The sequence below is a fragment of the Ovis canadensis genome, chromosome 11 (assembly GCF_042477335.2).
Source record: "Ovis canadensis isolate MfBH-ARS-UI-01 breed Bighorn chromosome 11, ARS-UI_OviCan_v2, whole genome shotgun sequence".
Taxonomy (NCBI): Eukaryota; Metazoa; Chordata; class Mammalia; order Artiodactyla; family Bovidae; genus Ovis; species Ovis canadensis.
Window position 1 is genome coordinate 35,171,659 of NC_091255.1, and position 23,007 is coordinate 35,194,665.

At 49.9% G+C, this 23,007-nt stretch overlaps 2 protein-coding genes, 1 long non-coding RNA gene and 1 pseudogene across 5 annotated transcripts in view; 3 read left to right on the plus strand and 1 right to left on the minus strand.

The window, feature by feature from the left end:
* PELP1 (proline, glutamate and leucine rich protein 1) overlaps positions 1-23,007 on the plus strand; it is a 48,324-nt gene that overhangs the window by 805 nt on the left and 24,512 nt on the right. The window contains exon 1 of one of the 2 annotated variants that reach the window (XM_069603272.1): positions 11,258-11,365. The exons of the other annotated variant lie outside the window; for it this stretch is intronic. Within the exon in view, the coding sequence (XP_069459373.1) occupies positions 11,303-11,365 (63 nt within the window). The 5' untranslated portion in view covers positions 11,258-11,302. Of the gene's footprint in view, positions 1-11,257; positions 11,366-23,007 lie in introns of those variants that run through there. 2 annotated transcript variants of the gene reach the window in all.
* LOC138447422 (cytochrome c oxidase subunit 7C, mitochondrial pseudogene) lies at positions 6,848-7,384 on the plus strand (annotated as a pseudogene).
* Positions 12,741-21,410, minus strand: ARRB2 (arrestin beta 2). 2 transcript variants are annotated; one of them, XM_069603281.1, is made up of 15 exons: positions 21,056-21,410; positions 17,990-18,020; positions 17,408-17,468; positions 17,252-17,296; positions 16,832-17,028; positions 16,506-16,565; positions 16,069-16,136; positions 15,823-15,958; positions 15,515-15,599; positions 15,152-15,224; positions 14,735-14,872; positions 13,926-14,009; positions 13,744-13,823; positions 13,578-13,665; positions 12,741-13,296 (listed from the first exon to the last, which is right to left on the minus strand). In XM_069603281.1, the coding sequence occupies exons 1-15, from the start codon at positions 21,076-21,078 to the stop codon at positions 13,203-13,205; spliced, it is 1,263 nt and encodes a 420-aa protein (XP_069459382.1). In that variant the 5' UTR covers positions 21,079-21,410; the 3' UTR covers positions 12,741-13,202. The 2 variants fall into 2 exon arrangements, with proteins under 2 accessions (XP_069459382.1, XP_069459383.1); XM_069603282.1 differs by having other exon boundaries at positions 13,578-13,632; positions 21,056-21,382.
* On the plus strand, positions 14,596-19,191 carry LOC138447423 (uncharacterized). The gene is made up of 2 exons (XR_011259831.1): positions 14,596-16,311; positions 19,070-19,191. It is a non-coding gene; the product is annotated as an uncharacterized lncRNA (long non-coding RNA).

Sequence of the window (23,007 nt, forward strand, 5' to 3'; positions counted from 1 at the left end):
TTGAAGGCATTTGGGAACGGTTGAAAGGTTTTCAAGAAGTGGATTCTGACCAGCTATATCTTTCAGGAAAGATCAATCTTGACAGTTTATGCAAGGTTGAGAATGAAGCCAGTTTGCCCAGGGTTAGCAAGCGAGTGGAGGGTTTTAGTTAAATTTGAGGTATCTAGCATTTAACTTCACTCTTTTTCTAAATCCTAAGAAGATAACAATAAGGGGATTTAAGGAAGGGGTCAAGGAAAGGAGTTAATAATAGCAAAACTTTCAATAGAAACTGGAAAACAGAAGGTCATATGGTTAACTAAACCAGCAGTGAAGAAAGCTTAGAAGCAACTTAATTTACCCCTAAATCAATGGGATTACAGTACAGCTGGGCTGTCAGTCAGTTCAGTTGCTCAGTCCTGTCCAGCTCTTCCACCCCATCGACTGCAGTGCGCCAGGCCTCTCTGTCCATCACCAACTCCCGGAGTTTACTCAAACTCATGTCTGTTTAGTTGGTGATGCCATCCAACCATCTCATCTTCTATCGTCCCCTTCTTCTGCCTTCAGTCTTTCCCAGTGTCAGGGTCTTTTCCAGTGAGTCAGTTCTTCACATCAGGCGGCCAAAGTATTGGAGTTTCAGCTTCAGCATCAGTGCTTCCAATGAATATTCAGTACTGATTTCCTTTAGGATGGACTGGTTGGATCTCCTTGGTGTCCAAGGGACTCTCAAGAGTCTTCTCTGACACCACAGTTCAAAAGCATCAATTCTGTATTCAGCTTTCTTTATAGTCCAACTCTCACATCCATAGATGACTATTGGAAAAACCATAGCTTTGACTAGACAGACCTTCGTTGGCAAAGTAATGTCTCTGCTTTTTAATAAGCTGTTAAGGCTGGTCATAGTTTTTTTTTTTTCCAAGGAGCAAGTGTCTTTTAATTTCATGGCTTCAGTCACCATCTACAGTGATTTTGGAGCCCCAAAAAATAAAGTCTGCGACTGTATCCATTGTTTTCCCATCTATTTGCCATGGAGTGATGGGACCAGATGCCATTGTCTTAGTTTTCTGAATGTTGAGTTTTAAGCCAACTTTTTCACTCTTCTCTTTCACTTTCATCAAGAGGCTCTTTAGTTCTTTTTTGCTTTCTGCCATCAGTGTGGTGTCATCTGCATATCTGAGGTTATTGATATTTCTCCCAGCAATCTTGATTCTAGCTTGGGCTTCATCCAGTCCAGCATTTCTCATGATGTACTCTGCATATAAGTTAAATAAACAGGGTGACAATATACAGCCTTGACTTACTGCTTTCCCAATTTGGAACCAGTCTGTTGTTCCATGACCAGTTGTAACTCATTTCTTGACCTGCATACAGATTTTTTCAGGAGGCAGATAAGGTGGTCTGATATTCCCATCTCTTGAAGAATTTTTCACAGTTCGTTGTGATCCACAATAAACTTTGGCTTTGGCATAATCAGTAAAGCAGAAATAGATTTTTTTCTGGAACTCTCTTGCTCTTTGATGATCCATTGGATGTTGGCAATTTGATCTCTGGTTTCTCTTCCCTTTTTAAAATCCAGCTTGAACATCTGAAAGTTCACGGTTCATGTATTGTTGAAGCCTGGCTTGGAGAATTTTGAACATTACTTTGCCAGCGTGTGAGATGAGTGCAATTGTTCAGTAGTTTGAGTATTCTTTGGCATTGCCTTTCTTTGGGATTGGAATGAAAACTGACCTTTTCCAGTCCTGTGGCCACTGCTGAGTTTTCCAAATTTGCTGGCATATTGAATGCAGCACTTTCACAGCATCATCTTTTAGGATTTGAAATAGCTCAACTGGAATGCCATCACCTTCACTAGCTTTGTTCATAGTGATGCTTCCTAAGGCCCACTTGACTTCACATTATAGGATGTCTGGCTCTAGGTGAATGAAGACACCATTGTGGTTATCTGGGTCATGAAGATCTTTTTTGTACAGTTCTTCAGTGCATTCTTGCCACCTCTTCTTAATATTGTCTGCTTCTGTTAGGTCCATACTGTTTCTGTCCTTTATTGTGCCCATCTTTGCATGAAATATCCCCTTGGAATCTCTAATTTTCTTGAAGAGATCTCTAGTTTTTCCCATTCTATTGTATTCCTCTATTTTTTTTTTTTTTGCCTTGATCACTGAGGAAGGCTTTCTTATCTCTCCTTGCTGTTCTTTGGAACTCTGCATTCAAATGAGTATATCTTTCCTTTTCTCCTTTGCCTTTCTCCTCTCTTCTTGTCAGAGCTGTTTGTAAGGCCTCCTTAGACAACCATTTTGCCTTTTTGCATTTGTTTTTCTTGGGGATGGTCTTGCTTCTTGCACAGTGTCACAAACCTCCATCCATAGTTCTTCAGGCAGTCTGTCTATTAGATCTAATCCCTTGAATCTATTCGTCACTTCCACTGTATAGTTGTAAGGGATTTGATTTAGGTCATACCTGAATGGTCTACTGGTTTTCCGTACTTTCTTCAATTTAAGTCTGAATTTGTCAACAGGCGTTCATGATCTGAGCCACAGTCAGCTCCCAGTCTTGTTTTTGCTGACTGTATAGAGTGTCTCCATCTTTGGCTGCAAAGAATATAATCAATCTGATTTTAGTATTGACCATCTGGTGATGTCCATGTGTAGAGTCTTCTCTTGTGATGTTGGAATAGAGTGTTTGCTATGACCAGTGTGTTTTCTTTGCAAAAGTCTGTTAGCCTTTGCCCTGCTTCATTCTGTACTCCAAGGCCAAATTTGCCCTTTACTCCAGGTCTCTCTTGACTTCCTACTTTTGCCTTCCAGTCCCCTGTAATGAAAAGACATATTTTTTGGGTGTTAGTTCTAGAAGGTCTTGAACTGTTCAACTTCAGCTTCTTCAGCATTATTGGTCAGGGCATAGACTTGGATTACTGTGATATTGAATGGCTTGCTTTGGAAACGAACAGAGATCATTCTGTTGTTTTTGAGATTGCGTCCAAGTACTGCATTTCGGACTCTTTTGTTGACTATGATGGCTACTCTATTTCTTCTAAGGGATTCTTGCCTACAGTAGTAGATATAATAGTCATCTGAGTTAAATTCACCCATTCCAGTCCATTTTAGCTGGAATGTAGGTAATACTAAAATTAGGAGGATTATTTGAAGTAACAAGGCTGTATATTGTCACCCTGCTTATTTAACTTCTATGCAGAGTACATCATGAGAAGCGCTGGGCTGGAAGAAGCACAAGCTGGAATCAAGATTGCCAGGAGAAATATCAATAACCTCAGATATGCAGATGACGCCACCCTTATGGCAGAAAGTGAAGAGGAACTAAAAAGCCTCTTGATGAAAGTGAAAGAGGAGAGTGAAAAAGTTGGCTTAAAGCTCAACATTCAGAAAATGAAGATCATGGCATCTGGTCCCATCACTTCATGGGAAATAGATGGAGAAAGAGTGGAAACAGTGGCAGACTATTTTTGGGGGCTCCAAAATCACTGCAGATGGTGATTGCAGCCATGAAATTAAAAGATGCTTACTCCTTGAAAGGAAAGTTATGACCAACCTAGATAGCATATTCAAAAGCAGAGACATTACTTTGTCAACAAAGGTCTGTCTAGTCAAGGCTATGGTTTTTCCTGTGGTCATGTATGGATGTGAGAGTTAGACTGTGAAGAAAGCTGAGCGCCGAAGAATTGATGCTTTTGAACTGTGGTGTTGGAGAAGACTCTTGAGAGTCCCTTGGACTGCAAGGAGATCCAACCAGTCCATTCTAAAGATCAATCCTGGGTGTTCTTTGGAAGGAATGATTCTAAAGCTGAAACTCCAATACTTTGGCCACCTCATGCGAAGAGTTGACTCATTTGAAAAGACTGATGCTCGAGGGATTGGGGTCAGGAGGAGAAGGAGACGACAGAGGATGAGATGGCTGGATGACATCACCGACTCAATGGACATGAGTTTGAGTGAACTCTGGGAGCTGGTGATGGACAGGGAGGCCTGGCATGCTGCTGTTCATGGGGTCGCAAAGAGTTGGACACGACTGAGCGACTGAACGACTGAACTGAACTGAACTGACCCCCCCATCTCCTTCTTTACTTAATGTGTCTCAGCAACTACTTACCCTCAACTCATCAGATTGCTGGAGGTTTCTTTGTTAGTGATGGAAAACAGAGTCTTTCTCATGGAGGGTACCTGGGTATGATTGTATTGAAGACAGAGATTGAGTGAAAGTTATTTACTGGGTGATGGTTTCTAGAACTCTGGCAACTAGGCTTATACCTTCAAGGTCGGAGACTGGAAGACTCTTACCTGGTAAATTTGACTATTCAGAGAAAAGACCTAAGGGTATTAATGTCAGGGGTTCTTCAACAGAGCAGTTAGCTGGATCATCCGCCAGTAAAACCCACAGTTGTAAGTCCCAACTGTATCCTCAGATCTTCTAGTCATCTTCTTAGTATGTCCCCCGAAAGATGAGCAGACTGGGACTTTCCTGGTGGTCCAGTGGGGAAGAATCACCCTTCTGGTACTGAGGACATGGGTTCAATTCCTGATCTGGAACTAAGAGCCCACGTGTCATGGGGCAACTAAGCCTGTGTGCTGCAACTCCATGAGCTCTGTAGCTCCGTGCTGCAATGAAATGCCCACGCACCATGATGAACTATCCCATATGCCCAACTCAGTAAGGCCTGATGCAGCCAGATAAATACTAAAACAAGAATATGCATTTTTTAAAAGAAAGATGAAAGATCTAAAACAAAGGATTTCCAGATGTTTGCTGAAACTTTCTAACTTCAGGTTAGAGAGAGACCAAATATACTGGGGGGGAAAAAAAGCACCTTAGATAACAAAGAGTAAAACTTAAGGAAAAAAACATTGATCCTATTAGGTGAGAGACTGGGGCTTCCCATGTGACGCTAGTGGTAAAGAATCTGCCTGCCAATTTGGGAGATTTAAGAAACTCAGGTTCCATCTCCTGGAGGAGGGCATGGCAACCAGTATTCTTGTCCTGGAGAAACCCATGGACAGACGAGCCTGGCAGGCAGCAGTCCATAGGGTCACAAAGAGTCGGACACGACTGAAGCAACTTGCAACTTAGCACACACACATTATAATAGAGGATTGAATGGAAGAAAACACAGTTTAAAATAAAACCACAAGGGAAGGAATACATTGAGCAAAAGGGTTGAAGAGCAAGTGACAAAATTAGAGAATCAGTCCAGGGACTTAAATTCTGTAAGAGAACAAGGTAAAGGGGAGGAACAGACGTGTGTTTCTAGATGAAAAGCGCTCATTAAGTGACTAGCGTCAAGGCACATCATAAAATGTCAGATCACTAGTCTCAGAAAAGGAGGTCTTGCAGAAGCTTCCAGAGAAAAAACAGATCAGCAATCAGAATGGCGCTAAGCCTCTGAATAGTAACTGTCTGCACCAGTGGAGTAGTGCCTTCAACATTTTAGGGGAAAGTGGTTTCCAGCCTGCAGTTCTCTACTGAAGCCTTTGGGCAGGCTAAAAATGCAGTGGTTCAACCAAACAGAACTTAATTTTTTCTCAGAAAACAGTTCATTGTGGGTAGTTCAGTATTTTCCACAAATCAGACAGAGACCAAGGCTAGCAGTGCAGCTCTGCCATCCTTTAGGCTCTTATGCTCAAAAGTATGGTCTTCATGGAACTTTCCTGGTGGTCTAGTAGCTAAGTAGTCCTTACTCCCAATTTAGGGGGCCAGGGTTTGATCCCTGGTCAGGGAACTAGATCCCACATGCCTCAACTAAGAGTTCACATGCCACAACTAAAGAGCCCACATGCTGCAACTAAGACACGGCATAGTCAAATAAATATATTAATTAAAAAAATCTGTTTTTTCAGGCCATAGGATTGGCATTACCTAGATGCTTGTTAGAAAAGCAGACTCTCAGGCCCTGCTAAGACCCACTGCATCAGCATCTGTTTGAAGATCCCCAGATGCTCTGTGTGCACAGTAAACATTGAGAAACACTGCCCTGGGGCGTTGCTGTCTGCAGTGTCATAACTGGATTGCTGCCATCCATGGGTCGCAGCTGGCAGGAAGGCAGAAGAGAAAGTATGGAGGAGGCACACCTGTCTCAGGCACAGGCACACCTGTCTCTCTGGCTAGGGAGAGGCCCATGTAATTTTTACTCACATTCCTTCGAAGAAAACTCAGTCATGTGGTCTCACATCAGCTCCAGGGTTTGGAGAAATCCAGTCCCTACTTAGGTGGTTGACTATCAATATTTTTCTAGCACCATGGGAGAATAGATTAGATTTTGGGGGATATCTAGACTGTCACAACAGCTCAACTGTCAATAACAAAGACAGAATAAGGACATTTGGATATGTACAGGGTCTCAAGTTTGTCTCCCAAGTATGCTTCTCAGGAGGTGATTAGAGTTAGACCCAAGTTAGACAGCTCTTGGAGAGATTTTTTTTTCAAGGAGACAGAGATCACATCTGTTTTGTTTTGAATTAATTGAGAGGATACGTAGATTCTTTTTGGAGAAGAATATAGTGCAGAATTAATGATAAATTCAGAAAATAAGCAACTTTTAAAAATGACAGTTGTTCAGGGGAAACAGTTGCGCAAGTAGAGAAGGGTAATCAGAGTATACCACATAGTGCAGCTCAGGGTAACATTTGCAATAAATCCTGAATGTTGACAGAGTGCTCTTGAGAGAGTATCCCATGCTGGAGCAACGGGGATGGTGAAAGGGACTCAGACTTCACCTTACATGGCAGGAAGCATGAAAAAGTAGCAAAATAAACTTATTTGGAGATACAGAGTAAATACCAAAAGAAACATCTAGATGAGGTGAGAGTGGTTGCCTGTGAGAAGAAGGAAATTGTAGAGAGGGTAGGGGCTTACTTTTTATTGTGATAGGCCTCGTAGTTATATCTGACTCCTTCCACTGTGTGGGTATACACCTTTGAAAGTAAAAATTAAATCAACATGAAAAGTGAGAGAGGGATTTCCCATCTTCCCTTTCGATCCTTGCAGTTAGAGGAGCAAGGTCATGAGGCAAGGAGCCGTAGGTTTGTAGCCGCCATTTCTTCTGCCTCCGGTCTCTGGATCTTTTGTAGAGCGTCCAACAGCGCTATGTTGGGACAGAGCATCCGGAGGTTCACAACCTCTGTGGTTCGTCGGAGCCACTATGAGGAGGGTCCAGGGAAGAATATACCATTTTCAGTGGAAAACAAGTGGAGGTTACTAGCTGTGATGACTTTGTACTTTGAGTCTCGATTTGCTGCACCTTTCTTTATAGTAAGACACCAACTGCTTAAAAAGTAATCCATGAGACAGATAGGAAGAGGAGCATATTAAGAGGTGCAGTCTCTTAAAAGGATCAGTCCCTTGAACTCAGCATCCTAGATATGTTTGTAAATAAACTTATGGCATAAATCCTTAATGCCTCTTCTCTGAAATATGGAACATGATAATTGAACATGTGCTTACATATTGTTTGGGTAATATTGCATTATTAGTTTCTTAATTAAATATGTATTTGATTTAAAAAAAAAAAAGAAAAGTGAGAGAAGAAAAACTTGAGAAATACTTTACTGTGAAAGAGCCCCAAGTGTGGAGGAATGCTTTTTTCTTTGGTTTTCTTTCTTTCTCTCCCTTCTTTCCGTCCGTCCTTCTTCTTTCCCTTTCTTCCTTTAATGAAAGAGACCTGTGCGGGTTTATTTACCATGGAGGAAGAATCAGTAGAGAGAGAGGCAGAGGTTGAAGAGCTGGGGCCGTTTTGCTGAATCAGTGTCTCAGAGGAGTTGGGAGGGGAGTGATCTGAGCACAGATGGAGGGATTAGCCTGGCCCGGGAAGAGGCATGTGGTGTAGGAGAAACAGTGTCAATGCTTGTTGGTAGGAGATGGGATTCATTTATCCCTTAGAGTCTAATCTCTGTGAAGAGTGGGGGAGAAATCACTCTGAAGGTGAGAAAGGTTTGGAAAATTAGTGAGTAGGGTGGGAGAAGGAGAAAGGAGGTGACCAGGGACATGGAGGGGAGGGGGACTGGTAGTTATCAGGTATTGAGGGTCCCAGCTGAGGTTAGAAGCTATAAGTTTGTAGTGGCCCAGATCCATACCCATTGCTTAGCATGGTGTTGGCACCTGGGATGTGTTAAAAATATTTCTTGAGGGACTTGTGGTTCAGTCCCCGGTCCAGTGGTTAAGACTCTGGGTTTCCAGCACAGGGGGCTCTGGTGAGAAGAACTAAGATCCCACATGCTGCTCAGCATGGCCAAAAAAATGTGATGAATGAACAAGTAACTGGTTGTGCGATTTTTCTCTGGCAGTGCCTCAGCAACCCCGTGCTGGAGCGGAGAAGGGTGAGGTGTTGCTTAGGCAGAGCCAAGGGTGGGGTTTGAGAGTAGGTTTTGTGAAAGGAGGAACATTTGAAGCTGCTGAGATGGTGGTTGATATGATGATCTTGAAGTTTCATCTGGAAAGAAAAGGAAGTGTTAAATTGTGAGAAAGCCAAAGGGGCAAGTTTTGTGACAAAAAACCAAGAAGCTATTTTAAAAAAAAATGATTGTACCTGACTACATGTTACAATTTAAAATTCATGGGTTTTTAAACTGTAATATGTAGTCAACAATTTTGTTGTTGTTCTTTAGTTGGTAAAGTTGTCTGACTCCTTGCGACCCCAGGGACTGTAGCCCACCAGGCTCCTCTGTCCATGGGATTCTCCAGGCACGAATACTGGACTTGGTTGCCATTTCCTTCTCCAGGGAAGCTTCTTGACCCAGGGATCGAAAAGATGCTCACCCTTTAAAAAAAAATTTTTTTTTATAGGAGTGTAGTTGATTTATAATGTGTTAGTTTCAGGTGTACAGAAAAGTGATTCAATTATATATATATATACACACACACATATATATATATACTTTAAATACATATATACTTTTTTGTATGTATACTTTTGGGGGGCTACTTCCTGCACCACAAGAGAAGTTCTTATATCCTTGTTGTTTAGTTGCTAAGTCATGTCTGACTTTTTTTGCAACCCCATGGACTATAATGCTCCAGGCTCCTCTGTCCGTGGGATTTTCCAGGCAAGAGTGCTGGAGCAGGTTGCTGTTTCCTTCTCCAGGGGATCTTCCCAACCTAGGGATTGAACCTATATCTCCTGCATTGGCAGGTGGATTCTTTACCACTGTGTCACCTACGAAGCCTCTATATACTTGTTCAGATTCTTTGCCTTTGTATTAGGCTATTACAAGATACTGAATGTGTTCCATGTGCTATACATTAGGTCCTTGTTGGTTATCTCTTTTATATATAGTATTGATGCTCACCCTCTTTGACCCAGCAATTCTACTTTTTCTTTTTGGTCGTGTTTTGCGGCTTGTGGGATCTTAGTTCCCCCACCAGGGATTGAAAGCGGACCCTTAGCAGTGAAAGCGCGAGGAGTCTTAACCACTGGACACCCAGGGAATTCCCCCACCAATTCTACTTTTAACAGTTTGTTCTACATATGCACTTTGCATGTGAAAAAAGACATATCTTCAAGGATAATTATTGTAATAGTGTTTGAATTAGTAAGAGTGGACATCCTTCATGTTCACTGATAGACAACTGAAAAGTAAATGACATCTAGGCAATGGAAGCCAGGTGATCTTTAAAGCAATGAGGGAGATCTAGGGACTTCCATGGTGGCCCAATGGTTAAGAATCTGTTTTCCAGTGTAGGGGGCGCAAGTTTGATCCCTGGTCAGGGAACTAAGATCCCACATACTACAGGGCAACTAAACCCCATGTATTGCAACTAAGAGCCCATGTGCCACAACTAAGGCTTGATGCAACCAAACTATAAAGAAATGAGATAAAGAATGAGATAGGTGTATATGGGTTGCTAAAGGAATGTTCTTCTAGTTGCATGATTAAGGTAAAAAAGCCAGGTGTAGAAGAGTGCATAGTATGCTGTTCAGTTCAGTTCAGTCACTCAGTCATGTCCGACTCTTTGAGACCCCATGAACCGCAGCACGCCAGGCCTCCCTGTCCATCACCGACTCCCAGAATTCAACCAAACTCATGGCCATTGAGTCGGTGATGCCATCCAGCCATCTCATCCTCTGTCATCCCTTTCTCCTCCTGCCCTCAATCTTTCCCAGCATCAGGGTCTTTTCAAATGAGTCAGCTCTTCACATCAGGTGGCCAAAGTATTGGAGTCTCAGCTTCAACATCAGTCCTTCCAATGAACACCCAGGACTGATCTCCTTTAGGATGGACTGATTGGATCTCCTTGAAGGGACTCTCAAGAGTCTTCTCCAGCACCACAACTCAAAAGCATCAATTATTCTGTGCTCAGCTTTCTTTATAGTCCAACTCTCACATCCATACATGACCACTGGAAAAACCATAACCTTGACTAGATGGATCTTTGTTGGCAAAGTAATGTCTCTGCTTTTTAATATGCTGTCTAGGTTGGTCACAACTTTTCTTCCAAGGAGTAAGCATCTTTTCATTTCATGGCTGCAATCACTATCTACGCTGATTTTGGAGCCCCCCAAAATAAAGTCAGCTGCTGTTTCCACTGTTTCCCCATCTATTTCCCATGAAGTGATGGGACCGGATGCCATGATCTTCGTTTTCTGAATGTTGAGCTTTAAGCCAACTTTTTCACTCTCCTCTTTCACTTTCATCAGAGGCTCTTTAGTTCTTCACTTTCTGCCATAAGGGTGGTGTCATCTGCATATCTGAGGTTATTGATATTTCTCCCGGCAATCTTGATTCCAGCTTGTGCTTCCTCCAGCCCAGCGTTTCTCATGATGTATTCTACATAGAAGTTAAATAAGCAGGGTGACAATATACAGCCTTGACATACTCCTTTTCCTATTTGGAGCCAGTCTCTTGTTCCATGTCCAGTTCTAACTGTTTGCTGTTATCTGTATTTAAAATAAGGGAGAAATATAGGTTATATGGGTATGACTGTGTCTGAAGAATGTCTTTGGAAGAATAATCAAGGAACTGGTGATACTGGCTGCCTCTGGGAATGAGGAATGGGAGGCTGGGGGTCAAGGGCAGGAGGGAGGCTTCTCTTCCCTGCGGATTTTTTTTAACTATGTGCATGTTTCACTTTCTTAAAAGCATTAGAAATGTTTTTAAGCTAAAAGGAAAAAGGCCTTGTTTCTCAAACTGTGTTCTAATTCAAAATCCTGATTGATGGATTCTTCCTGGGACCAAATGAATCAGAATCAGGAAAGGTGGAAGCCTAGGACTCTGTGTCTTTATCGTGCACCCCAGAGGATTTGGATTCACCTGAAAAGCTGTGAGGTCCACAGGCCAAGAGCTCCGAGGTCAAGGAGCACGTTTCTGGAGTCAGAGGGATGATGGCGGTTCCTCCGTGTGAAGAAGACCAGGGTGTGCAAATAGACTGCTACTGTGGAGAGGTAAGAAAGGTCACTGGCATTCTGGGGGCACGAAAAGCCTGTGGGTAAGTCATGATTTAATTAGGTGTCATGAGCCATGTGCGTGCCTGTGTGCTTTGTCGTTGTCTGACTCTGTGACTGACTGTGACCCCATGAGGGTCAACCCGCCAGGCTCCTCTGTCCGTGGAATTTTCCAGGCAAGAGTACTGGAATGGATTGCCATTTCCTCCTCCAGGGGGATCATCCCAACCCAGGGATTGAACCCGCATCTCCTGCATTGGCAGGCGGATTCTTTACCACTGAGCCACTAAATGCTGGTAGGAGGGGCCCCCATTGCCTCACCGGCCTCATCTGGAACTGCTTTGCCCCCGGATGTCTCTGTCCCAGTCCCTCTGGCCTTTTTCAGCCTCTGAAATGTGCTCTGTTCCCGCTGCCCTCACACATGGTGTTGCTGTTGCCTGGGATACTGGCCTCCTCCTCATCTTCCAGGGCTCTGTTCCAAGGTCACCACCACCTCCAGGGAGATCAGTCTCCAGCCCTTGCCTCAGTCAGAGCTTCCTAGCTGCTGTGTTTCTCCTTTGGAGCAGATACTGTAATGATTTCAAGTTTGTTTTGATCACTGCCATCCCTGTGCTATGCTTAGCACCTGATGGGGATTTAAATCAAGATGGTTCATGGCACGAATGAATGAGCCTTAAGAGAAAAAGCAAGGTTGGACTGCAGGAGTGGGAGTGGGTGGTGGGGGTGAGGGATGTCAGGAGTATCACTGCCTCCCTCCAGCCCAGCCAGGGCCTTGGGCCCAGCCTCTGGGAGTCCCCGACAAGCATCAGAGGGACAGTGGTGGGCTGTAGCTTCTTGGGACTTGTCCACAGCAGCATGACTGCCTTTGGCTGCCTGAAGCCTCAGCTTCTGTGTGACAGTGTAAGTACCAGGCTCCACAGAGATGTCAGTCGTGTAGCTTCTGCCTGCAGCTGTGGCCCCGCCAAGCCCCAGGAACAGACAGTGGGAGCAGCCACACGGAGCAGTGGAAACAGCTCAGCCACAACAGGTCACCCCGTGGTCGTGTATGTTAGCCCCAACAGGGACGGGGCTGCCTTGCCCACCTCCCACAAGCATCTAGTCTGCGGGAAAGTGAGTTGTTATTCCCTCTGTAAATGAGAGAGTTTGCTCTGTGGTTTTATCAAACTGCCTTTGAGTCGGGACTGACCAAATCAAGTTTCTGTGTTCACCTTGGGGCACAGGTACAGTTCAGCCATTCCGTAAATGTTTATTGACAGCCTGTGGGCCAGGTGCCACGTGGGTGCAGAGAAGGGACTGAGTCTCACCCACAGCTGACAGTCACGGATGAGCACACGATGCACTCCTTAAACGCCGCTCAGAAAACACACGCACTCCGGCCTATTAAAAGGTTTATTTTCTTCTTTATGCTCAGAAACAATGAAGTGGTCTTGCCCCCCAAAGGGTCTCATCCTGAAGGAATGGGAGGCAGAGAGAGTGACAGGAGGGGGTGTAGGTGTGAGGTTGAATGTGGGAGTACTTTCCCCCTCTTTTCCTATTATCACTCCTCTTCGGCTCCCCCTCCAAAAAATTGAGGTGTGAACACAGCTTGCCACCCACTGGGGGACTGGGGAAGCACAGCTGAAGTCAAAAAATTAATGCCCATGTTCCACAAGAGCTGGGTCCAGTGCGTATCTGGTGGGGGGTGGGGGAGTGGGGGGGGGCATTGGTCGAGGAAGCCGCTGGGTGGAGGGGAAGGGAAGAGGGACTGGGATCCCCCTCAGTGACAGTGGGGGTCTTGGTCCTGCCTCCACCTGCCCCCCCGCCCCTGCCATCCACTCCCTTCTTCCAGCCTCCCTTCCTAGCAGAACTGGTCGTCGTAGTCCTCATCCTTCAGCCCCTTGAGCCGCAGTCGGGCAAAGTCCTCAAACACAATGTCGTCGTCTGTGGCATAGCTTGGTGGTAGAGAGGAGGGGGTGAGGTGGGGGCCCTAGGCCTCCTCCACCTCCCAGTCCCCTCCCCTCCCAGAGACAGAGGCGCCGGCCAGAGCAGCCTTGGGACTGGAGATGTTTGCAGAAGGGACAGAGAAGGGGTGGTAGTTGGCAGCTCATTAGCCTAAGTCCTCTCAATTGGATGCTTCAACCATCCCGCCTCCCAAAGGGAAAAATAGGGTAGATCTGAATGTTACAGGAATCTGTCCAGAGAGTCAACGCTTGAAGGGGTGGGGCACTCTTACTTGGTATCGAATTCAATGAGGTTGGTGTCCACAGGGGCATCTGTTTCAGGAGCAGCTGAGGGGAGGAGAGCCGGGGGGTGGGTGGGTACTAAAAGGACCAGCTTTCCTCTCTGCTGGCCTTGCTTCAGACCCTCCCTTTGTGGGCTTGGGTGGGTGGCAGGCTCACCTGATTGGGGCCTGGGAAGGGCGATGTGATCATGGGGCTTGGGGTGCATGAGAACAAAAGGCAGCTCCACTGAGACGTCCCTGGGATTGGGGGAGAGGTGGCAAGAAGAGATGATAGTGCAGAGCCAGAGGAAACCCCTGTGCCCCACCCCACCCCCAGGCTCCCCCCAGCCCAGCACTCACCCGCCTCGAGATACCACCAGCTTCACCTTGACCCTGTAGGACACCAGGATCCCCAGCACCTCCTTGTTGGCACCCTCCTTCACGCTGCAGTTGGGGGAAGGGGTTGGACCAGAGCCCACTGCTCTGCCCACTGCCCACCCCGGGGCCCCCATGAGGAGGCGGACTACAGATACCAGCATGCTCATGTCACGTAAAGTACTCTGCTGTGGTCCTTCTCATCGCTCTCTCAGTAAAAGCCCAAGTCCTTACAGCCCAGCCACCCTGCACTGTCTTGCTCTCCATCAGCCCTCTGACCCCACTTCCAGCTCCCAGGCTGGCCTACAAGGCTTGCTGTGTGTGGTCGTGTACAGAGGGGTGGGGAGGGGTGAAATCCAGCCCCTACTTTATGAAGCTGTTGCCCCTAGAGGGCCTGCCTCAGATGCCCGGGTGGTCCACCTCAGGGTCTTTGTGCCTGCGGTACCCTCTGCCTGGAGCGCTCCTGCCCTGCACATCCACATGACATACTCCCTTGGCGTCTTCACCCAGAATCCACCTCTGGATCAGGCCTCCCCATCCCTTCTACCACCCTCCCCTTTATATCTCCCATGTCAGCCTTGCTTTTTCTCCTTAACACCTGTCACTAAACACACTACACATTCTGTCCTGTATCTGATTTGTCTGGCCTCCCTCTGAGAACGGGAGAGGTGTTTGGGATCTATTCAGTGATAGAGCCCTGGCCCCGGGGACAGAACCTGGCACACAGCCGCACAGAATGGGTGTCTAGTTTCCTGCGCTGCAGCCAGCCCCCCTCCCTGCCGACTCCCCCTCACATGGTGCTGGACGCCAGGTTGGTGTCCTCGTGCTTGAGCTTCCCATCCAGGGCGAGGCCGCGCTTCTCCCGGTTGTTGCTGAGCAGGGGGGTTATGGTGTACACCTTACAGAATGTGGAACTGGGTGACACCTGGTCACTGCAGGGTGGGGACAAGAGAGGGAGACTCTGAGGGGGCAGGCGGGGCAAGGGGGCAGCTCCCACCCCCAGCGGCCTCTCCCGCATCACCAGCCCCTCCTCTCTGTGGGCACGGGTCACAAGGAGTAGGTTTTGGCTCAAGCTGCTCAAGAAAACGGGCAGCTCAGAGCCACCCTCAGACTGGAGGGAATGCCCTTGTAAGTTGAGACAGTTTGAGAAGAACCACCCACGTCCCCATGTTCCCAGGGCCCACCCTTCCCAGGGCTGTTCTGCTACTCACTCTTGTTCAACCTGAGCCACGGGACACTTGTACTGGGCAGTGCTGAAGAGGCAGATGTCGGCGTACTGTCTCACTGTGGGGGGAAGGGGCCGGGTGCCAAGCCGGGGCATGGGGTACAGACAACCCCCTACTTAGCTCCAGACCTAGGCCCCAGGCCATCACTGCCCCGGCCCCTCTGAGGACCCTCACTGCCCCTCCATCTCATCCCAGGACAGACAGCCTGAGGTCTTTGAGCCCTGTGGGTCTCCCAAACTGGGCTCTGTCCTGGGACTGAGCTGATGCTTGAGGCCACGTTGGCAGAAACTGCCCACCCCACCGCCTCGCCGACCACCATAAGGCCCCCTTCCAACCCCCACCTCCTACCAGAGACTTTGATCTTCTTGACAGTCTTGGTGGAGTTATTGGTGACGTGGACATTGACATTGAGGGGCTCCCCATGGTAGTACAGCTTTTGAGGGGAGGGGGTCAGGTTAATTGGGTGTTTTCACTGGTCCTGTTATTAGCATGCCCCCCTCCTCACCCCGGCCACACACACACAGGGTTGGGCCTCCTCCCAGCCTGTACCCAAGCCCACCCTCAGCTAAGGTGGCCTCCTTTGAAAACATCATCCTGCCCTGTGGTTCCAGCCCTCCCCCAGGGCCTGCACTGCAGCACGTGCATCGCCACCCCACCTCCTTGTCCAGCGAAGCCTCAAGGTGCAGGGACCGGTCAGACATGAGGAAGTGGCGTGTGGTTTCGGCTGAAGGCTGGGGGCCGGGTTTCTCTGGGGCAAACTGCACCTTTCGGATCACCAGACGCACAGAGTTCCTGGGGGCAGGGGGTGAGAGGTGAGAGGGTCAGTCTTCAGAGGGTCAGACACTGGTTCCCATCTTCCACAGGGGTCCGGGTCAGGCCCAAGGGGAGGTTGCTTCCCTCACCGTTTGTGGCTTTTCTCTTCTAGTGATTTGGCGCAGAAGGCTCGAATCTCAAAGTCTACCCCGCAGGCCTCAAGGGGGTAGAAAAGGTCACATCTTACACAAGGTCCCTGCCACCACTCCCTTCCTTCCTGCTTCCCTGGCCTTGGGCAAGGACTCTTGGTCTGAGGAGCCTAGGGCCTGGGTCTCCTGCCTCTGCCTCCCTGAGGCCTGGCTCCTGCCTGGGCTTGGTCTTGGCTGTGCAAGGTGAGCCCTTCTACCCTTATGAGCAGGTCAAGAGCAGGAGGCAGTATTGCATGGGCACAGGGGACAGCACCCATTCCATAGGGCCACCACCACGGGGCATATTTCCCTGCCCTGAGTCCCACCCTGATGTCTCCTCAGCACCCCAGCCCGCCTCAGGTGTGCCCCTGGCTCCTGCTGGACTCTTCCTCCCGTACCTTCCCCGTGTCCTCTGGGCCTGGCTGCAGGGTGACGGAGCAGGGCAGGTTCTGGGGTATCTGTGGCAGAGGAAAAGAGTTCAGTTCTTCCAGAAAGTCCCCAGATCTTCCCCTCAACTTAAGAGGCTGGAGGACTCCTGGGGATGAGAAAGGAAAACAGGGGGGGCCCCAGGGAGGAGGCAGAGAGGCTAGGAGTGCAGGGTGACCCTGAAGGGATCTGGGGGTCCCACAGTGTTACTCCCAGACCTTCTTGTAACAGGTGCCTCACCCCTGCCCCCAACACAGTCCCGGACCCCTTGCTCTACAGAGGGTGGGGGCATCCTCACTGTGAAAAAAAAGGGGTGGGCATGCTGGCCCAGCTTCCTCAGCAGCCGTTCCTGCAGGCGGGTGGGGGACCGGGGTGGGTTTGGTGTTGGGGGGAAGGCCTGGTAGTTGGCGATGAACAGGTCTTTGCGGAAGGACAAGCCCAGCACGTCCAGGTCTTCGCGGCCATAGCGAAAGGCGCAGGTGAGGGTCACAAACACTAGCAAGGGAGGGCAAGGCGGGGTGGTCAGGAGCCCCCCTCCCAAAGTCCCCCCAGTTCATAGCAGCAGCTGCTCCTTTCTCAGCAGCATAGCACCAGCCTGAATCTCACCCCGCTCCTGGCTTTCACCTTAGCTCCCCACCTGTCTCCTTGGGGCCCATCTCAGTGCCAACACCACCTTCCTGACTCCCTTCCCTCAGGCCCTTGGCCTCAGGGCCGGTACCTTTGCGGTCCTTCAAGTAGTCCGGGTCCACTAGCACCACGCCATCTGGGGAAGGGGACACAGGAGTGCAGTTCCTGTCAGGGCCTCCTCCATTCCTGGGCCCAGGAACTGCCTCCCATCTCGGGGGACATGATGCTCCCTTCTGGGCACTCTTACCTACAGGATCCACTTTGTCCAGGTGGTCCACAAAGTCCCGCTTGCCCAGGTACACCGTGAGCTAAGGACGCAGAAGGGTCACAGGAAGACTGGGTAGGGGGCTGGCAGGGCTTCAGAGCCCTCAAAAGTGACTGACCTGCCCCTGGGCCTCCCAGGCTGGGGGTCTCTGAAGGAGTTTCTCTGGGTTTTTATAGGGTTGCAAGAGGAGAGTGGTGGGCTTTCCCCTGACTAGCTGAACTTGAGGCTTTTAAACTGCTCCCTAATACAGGTTCCAGGTGGGTGGGTGTGTTTGTGTGTCCAGGAGAACCTGGCCCTAGGCAGGCAGTTAGAGAGCCTTACCAGATGCCTCCAGGCCTGGGCTTCTGGCCCCTCCCCCTGAGTCTCACTTAGGACCCCAGCCTGTCCCCACCCAGCCCTGTGGCTGGCTTAGGCCTTTGCGGCCAGGGGCTTCAGGAGGGAAGGAAGTTGGCTCTTAGCTGTCACAGGAAGTGGGGAGCTTGGGGTTGGGGATCGTCTAGGGGCAGGCCGGGCCTTGTGAGGGCCCAGGGAGGGTCGGGAGGGGAAGCGCTGTGGGAGACTCACCTTGCAGTTAGGACTCGACTTCTTGAAGACCCTAACAAAACAGAAAGGGAAACCCACTGCCTGCCTCAGACTCAGCAGGGACCCCGGTGCCAGGACCTCGTCCCTCCCTTGCCCGAGAAGGCAGAGCTCACCCGAGATTCCCACCTGTAGGCTTTGGGGCTTTACCCAGCCCTACCCTGTCCCACTTCTCCCCAGAAGGACAGGTAACCACAAGTCCTTAATACTACCAGCATGGCAGCCCCCTTGCTCCACCCTCAGTAGTTTCCCTCCTCCCCTGGTAATGGCCTCCGGTTGCCAGAGGAACTGCTCAGGCTCTTCCCAGAGGATCTCCTCCAGGGGGACCTGAATGGGCAGGCTGCAGGTTGTCTGTATAAGACCTCTCCCTCTTTCCATCTCTGGTCTCCACCTCCCACAAGAGCTGGAATACTGGAAAGAGCAGTGGCTCTAAATTGGTTTCTATTATGGGAGGTTTCTAAGTGTGGCCCTACTCTCCATTAACCTCCAACTGTCCCTGTCTCTGATCTCAGCAGCTTAAAATGTTATTTGTCTTTCAAGGCCCAGCTCAGATGTCACCTCCTTTAGAAAGTAGATCCAGCCCCACTCTAGTCACTCCCTTTTTTGGGGTTTCTGTCACACCTTGTTTATGCTTTACCTGTAGTGTGATAGGGCTTCCCAAGTGGTGCTAGTGGTCAAGAACCCGCCTGCCAATGCAGGAGATGTAAGAGACAAGGGTTCGATCCCTGGGCCGGGAAGATCCCCTGGAGGAGGGCATGGCAACCCATTCCAGTATTCTTGCCTGGAGAATCCCATGGACAGAGGAGCCAGGTGGGCTGCAGTCCATGGGGTCACAAAGAACTGGACTTAGCACACATGTAGTGTGATAATGTGCAGTTAGCTGTGTATCATGTATTTCACTAGACTGTGAGCAACAGAGGCCTTACTGATTCAGGCATCCCCAGCATAGTTGCAGCCATAAGCCAGACGCCGTGATGCTTCCTAACATTTATGGGTGAATGGTTCATGCCCATTTAATGCTCTCAGCAACCCAGTGATGGAGGTCCTAATATTCCTATTTTACAGGTGAGGAAACTGAAGCCCAGGAGAGGTCAAGTATTTTGCCTGAGGTCACGGAGAGTGTAAATGGTGGAATTCGGGTACAGAGGTACTCTGGCTCTTCATCACTAAATGATTGTACTATCCTGCCTCTGTTCTTGGCATTATGTTTGTTGGAGTGAAGGAGATTCCGCTTTCTGGTTGCTGAAATGGTCTAAGCCTGGACTCCACCCACTGCTGGGAGGATAGGGAGATGTCTGGCAACCCCTGTGCCCTGGCCACTTGTGGGCCTGTTCTTTGCTGCCCCACCTTACTCCTACCAATCCACTCTGCCTCAGCAGTGATACCCAGGAAGGGTCCCCAGGTAGTAGAAACTGAAATCCTGCCACCTGGCCCATCCACTGTAACAAAGTCACATGCCCCTTCTTCCCAGAAGGCCAAGCTATCCAAAGACCATAAGGCATAGGGTACAGAGGCCCCCAGGTACCCCCATCGAGGAAAGGAGGGCAGACACTGGTATGGTGGGAACTAGGATAAGCACCCTATCTCTTGTCCCCACCTGGGGGCTGACTGCTGTGGCAGCCTTCAGCTCTCCCTCCCCTTTGCTTCTGGTTTTCCTCTCTGTCCCAGTGTTTCTTCCTATTAGGAGTCCTTGGCAGAGGGTTGGGACAGCCACAGTCTGTTGGACAACTGGAGTGTGGTTCTGGAGTAATTGCCCTGAAGCAGCTGCAGGGTACCTGCCCTTTGGATCCTAACCCAGCCAGCCTCCTGCCTGCTAGGGAGGAGCAAGCATGTGTACAGTGAGGCTGGCCAAGAAGGCGGAGTTTTGGGGTGACCTGAGAGGTGCCGAGTGGGTGAGGGGGCAGCAGAAGCAGATGCCCCTTCACACTTCCTGCTATTCTCTCCATTTCCTGTGGCCCAGAATTTGATGGAGGTGGGAGGAATTGTGCCAAGTCAGCAGTCCCTGTGTGGTCCATCCGTCCCCCTCCCTGAACCACATAACGGAAATCTGGGGCCTCCCTCAAGTCAGCGACTTCCCCTTTTGCTGTGTTTAACCCCTAATCCAGGACACCAGTCCTCCTTCTGATCACCTCTCCAGTATCAATCGACTGGGTGTTCGGGAACCTGTGATTTCCTATTCTATGGGTGGGGAGCTGTGAGGCTGGTAAAATGTTTTGCAGAACAAGTGACAGCTCAGAACCAGGCCCCCATTCCTGATCCTCTCTGGAGAGAAGCAAATAGCCCTAATCTTTTCCCTCTTTTGCTCCTGCTCCCCAGAGACTCAGGCATTCACCCCCGGAGGTGTTGGGTCACAACAGGAAGTGGATTTTGCTAGAGACCAAAAAAGAGAACTCGGGGTGTCAGTGGAAGGAAGGAGCCTCGATTGCACAGAAAACATCCGGGGAGTGGATGGCGTGCCCTGGGCAGATACAGCCTCCCCTCACTCACGGGAAGAGGGATAAGGCCCAGAATTGGGGAGGGTCGTCAAGCACTCTTTGGTCCCCCAAAATGAAGCTGTTGCTCCTAGCAACCCGGGGGAAAGCAGAAGTTTGGAAGCAGAGCCACCCGGCCCTTGGGGCCGGTGGGGGCAGTCTGACTGCCTGTGGGGTACTGGATAGGAGGCTTTCAAGTGGCTGGGCACGAGTCTTCGGGGGATCCCGCCCCTGGCATCTAGTCTGCCCACACCCGTCCCCTCCGGGCCGGCCACCTGCTCCTTCCTCCGCCCCTGCAACGCAGGCTGCACCGGAGAACCCAGTCGTCCGGCCCCCTACATCTCTGCGAGAAGCCCGATGCAGGTTTCTTGATCTTCAGCCCTCGCTTTCTGCAGGGACTGTGGCATGCCTTCCCCTCATTATCCTCGAGGACCTAGGCGTGCGGCCCCGAATGGCTGTCCCCTAGGGACCCAGGCGTCCGGCCCCCGAATTTTCTCCCTGGTGTTCCTGTCTGAGGACCGTCCCGGCACCCGCCTGGTGCCGCCGTCCACGTCCCGCCGAATGGCCCCACCTCTCTTACCTGGTCCCGGGTTTCTCCCCCATGGTGCGCGCGCCCGCCGCCCGCCCGGTTCGCGGATAGCTCACAGCCTCCTAGCCCGCTGCCAGGTCCCTGCTCCTCCCCGCGCCACTGCGCACGCGCGCCCCCGCGCTCTCTCCACTACCCCCGCCTCTCCTTCCCCCCTCCCAACTTGGATCTGGAGAACGGAGTCCAGATGCGTCAGCCGGATTGCACGCGCCACGGCACTGCCCTCCCTCTCCTTACAGGCACGCGCGGTGATTGGCTCCGCCCGCCCCCCTCCGCCCTCCACCCCGACCCCTGCGGAGGGATCCCTCCCCGCGCGCGGTCTCTACACCCTGCTACTCCCGCCCATCTCTCCGCCCCTCCGCACCCGTTTAGGAACTGACTGGGCCCCCTCAAAAGGAGGCGCCCGCCTTCCAGGAGATTAAAGCATTCTGATTGGCTCCCTGCATCAAGCGCCCTGCAGGGGTTTCCTCCCCTTTGTTTGCTTTCTCAGTGGCGTTGGAGGCTACGGGGGTGGTGGGGGCAGTGGGTGAGCTCGAACACAGTCTAGGATGGAGGATAAGGGGATGCACAGGTGGTGAGCGGTTCCAGTTGCGAGATGCTCGCCTATTGCGCGCCGCTCACCCCGGAGCCTGTAGCCGTCTTTGGCCCTCCCTCCCACTTCTTTATTGTGGTGTGTCAGCTCCCTCTGGTGTCTCTCTTTGATCTTCGCAGGGTTACTTCTAAATTCTCTTACTACTCTTCTCCATCCATTCATCGAAGTTAACACCCATTCATGCATACATCCGTCCATACATCTATCCATGTCTATTTTGTGCTAATCACTATACTAGGCAATGGGAACTCAGACATGAATTAACATCACCCCTGCCTTCCTCGTATGGTTGAGGAGACATATGAAGAGATATTATGATTCCAGGAATGCTATAATAGAGGTATGACTCAGAAGACAAAGTGACTCCCAGAGCTTGGCTGGGGAGGGATGGAGGCAGAGCAGGCTGTCCAGAGGAGGGCACGTTTGAGGATAATCTTTCTGAAGTGTGGGCAGAAGTTAAGAAAGGGTATTCCAAAGACAGAGAAAAGCAAGGCACATCCTATAATGAGGTGTTTGTGGGAGTAGAGGGCAGGAGAGAGAAGGCTGAAGAGGATGACTGGAACAGGGTGTGAAGGATTTTGTATAGCAGGTAAAGGAATGAGGCTTCCCAGGTGATGGAGTGGTAAAGAATCCACTTACCAATGTAGGAGATGTGGGTTCGATCCCTGTGTCGGGAAGATCCCCTGGAGTAGGAAATGACAACCCACTCTGGTATTCTTGCCTGGAAAATCCCATGGACAGAGGAGCCTGGCAGGCTACAGTCCATGAGATCGTAAAAGACTCGGACATGACTGAGCAGGAGCAGCTCAGCAGCTAAAGAAATGAGCCAGGAGCCTCCCCTGGAGGAGGACACGTGGATCCAGTAGTGGATCCGCTCTTTAAGGCAAGGAGTGGAGTGGCATGATGAGACTTCTCCTTTAGGAAGACAATTCTGGGCAGTGTGGAGGGTGAAGGGAGTGGGGCACACTGTCATAGACTGAAACTAATCAAGGAGAGAAGATGAACAATAGAATGGAAGGGAGAAGGGGAACCAGGCTGAAGAGTCATTTCTAGGGCAAAATTGAGCAGACTGGGGGAGGATGATGAATGATGGACATTTTGGACTTAAGAAGCTAAGGTATTCTCCTCCTTCCATCTGTTTTCCCATATTCCCTCATCTTCCCCAAATGAACTGACTTCATTCTTCTCCACTTTTCTGTGCAACAAAAAGTAATGTACACAAGTCTCTGAGATCATCTTTAAGGTCAAATGCAGGCCTTACCCTGAGAAGGCAATGGCACCCCACTCCAGTGTTCTTGCCTGGAGAATCCCAGGGACAGAGGAGCCTGGTGGGCTTCCGTCTATGGGGTTGCAC

Bases quoted from the DNA above. Each gene is read 5' to 3' on its own strand.
- ARRB2 (XM_069603281.1), bottom strand. From the start codon at position 21,078: ATGGGGGAGAAACCCGGGACCAG. The intron at 15,600-15,822 runs GTGGGGTGGCGA...TCCCCTCAAAAG, and splicing joins AGGCTTCGCTGGACAAGGAG to CTGTACTACCATGGGGAGCC. The intron at 14,010-14,734 runs GTGAGGGGGAGT...CCCCAACTGCAG, and splicing joins AACCTGGCGTCCAGCACCAT to CGTGAAGGAGGGTGCCAACA.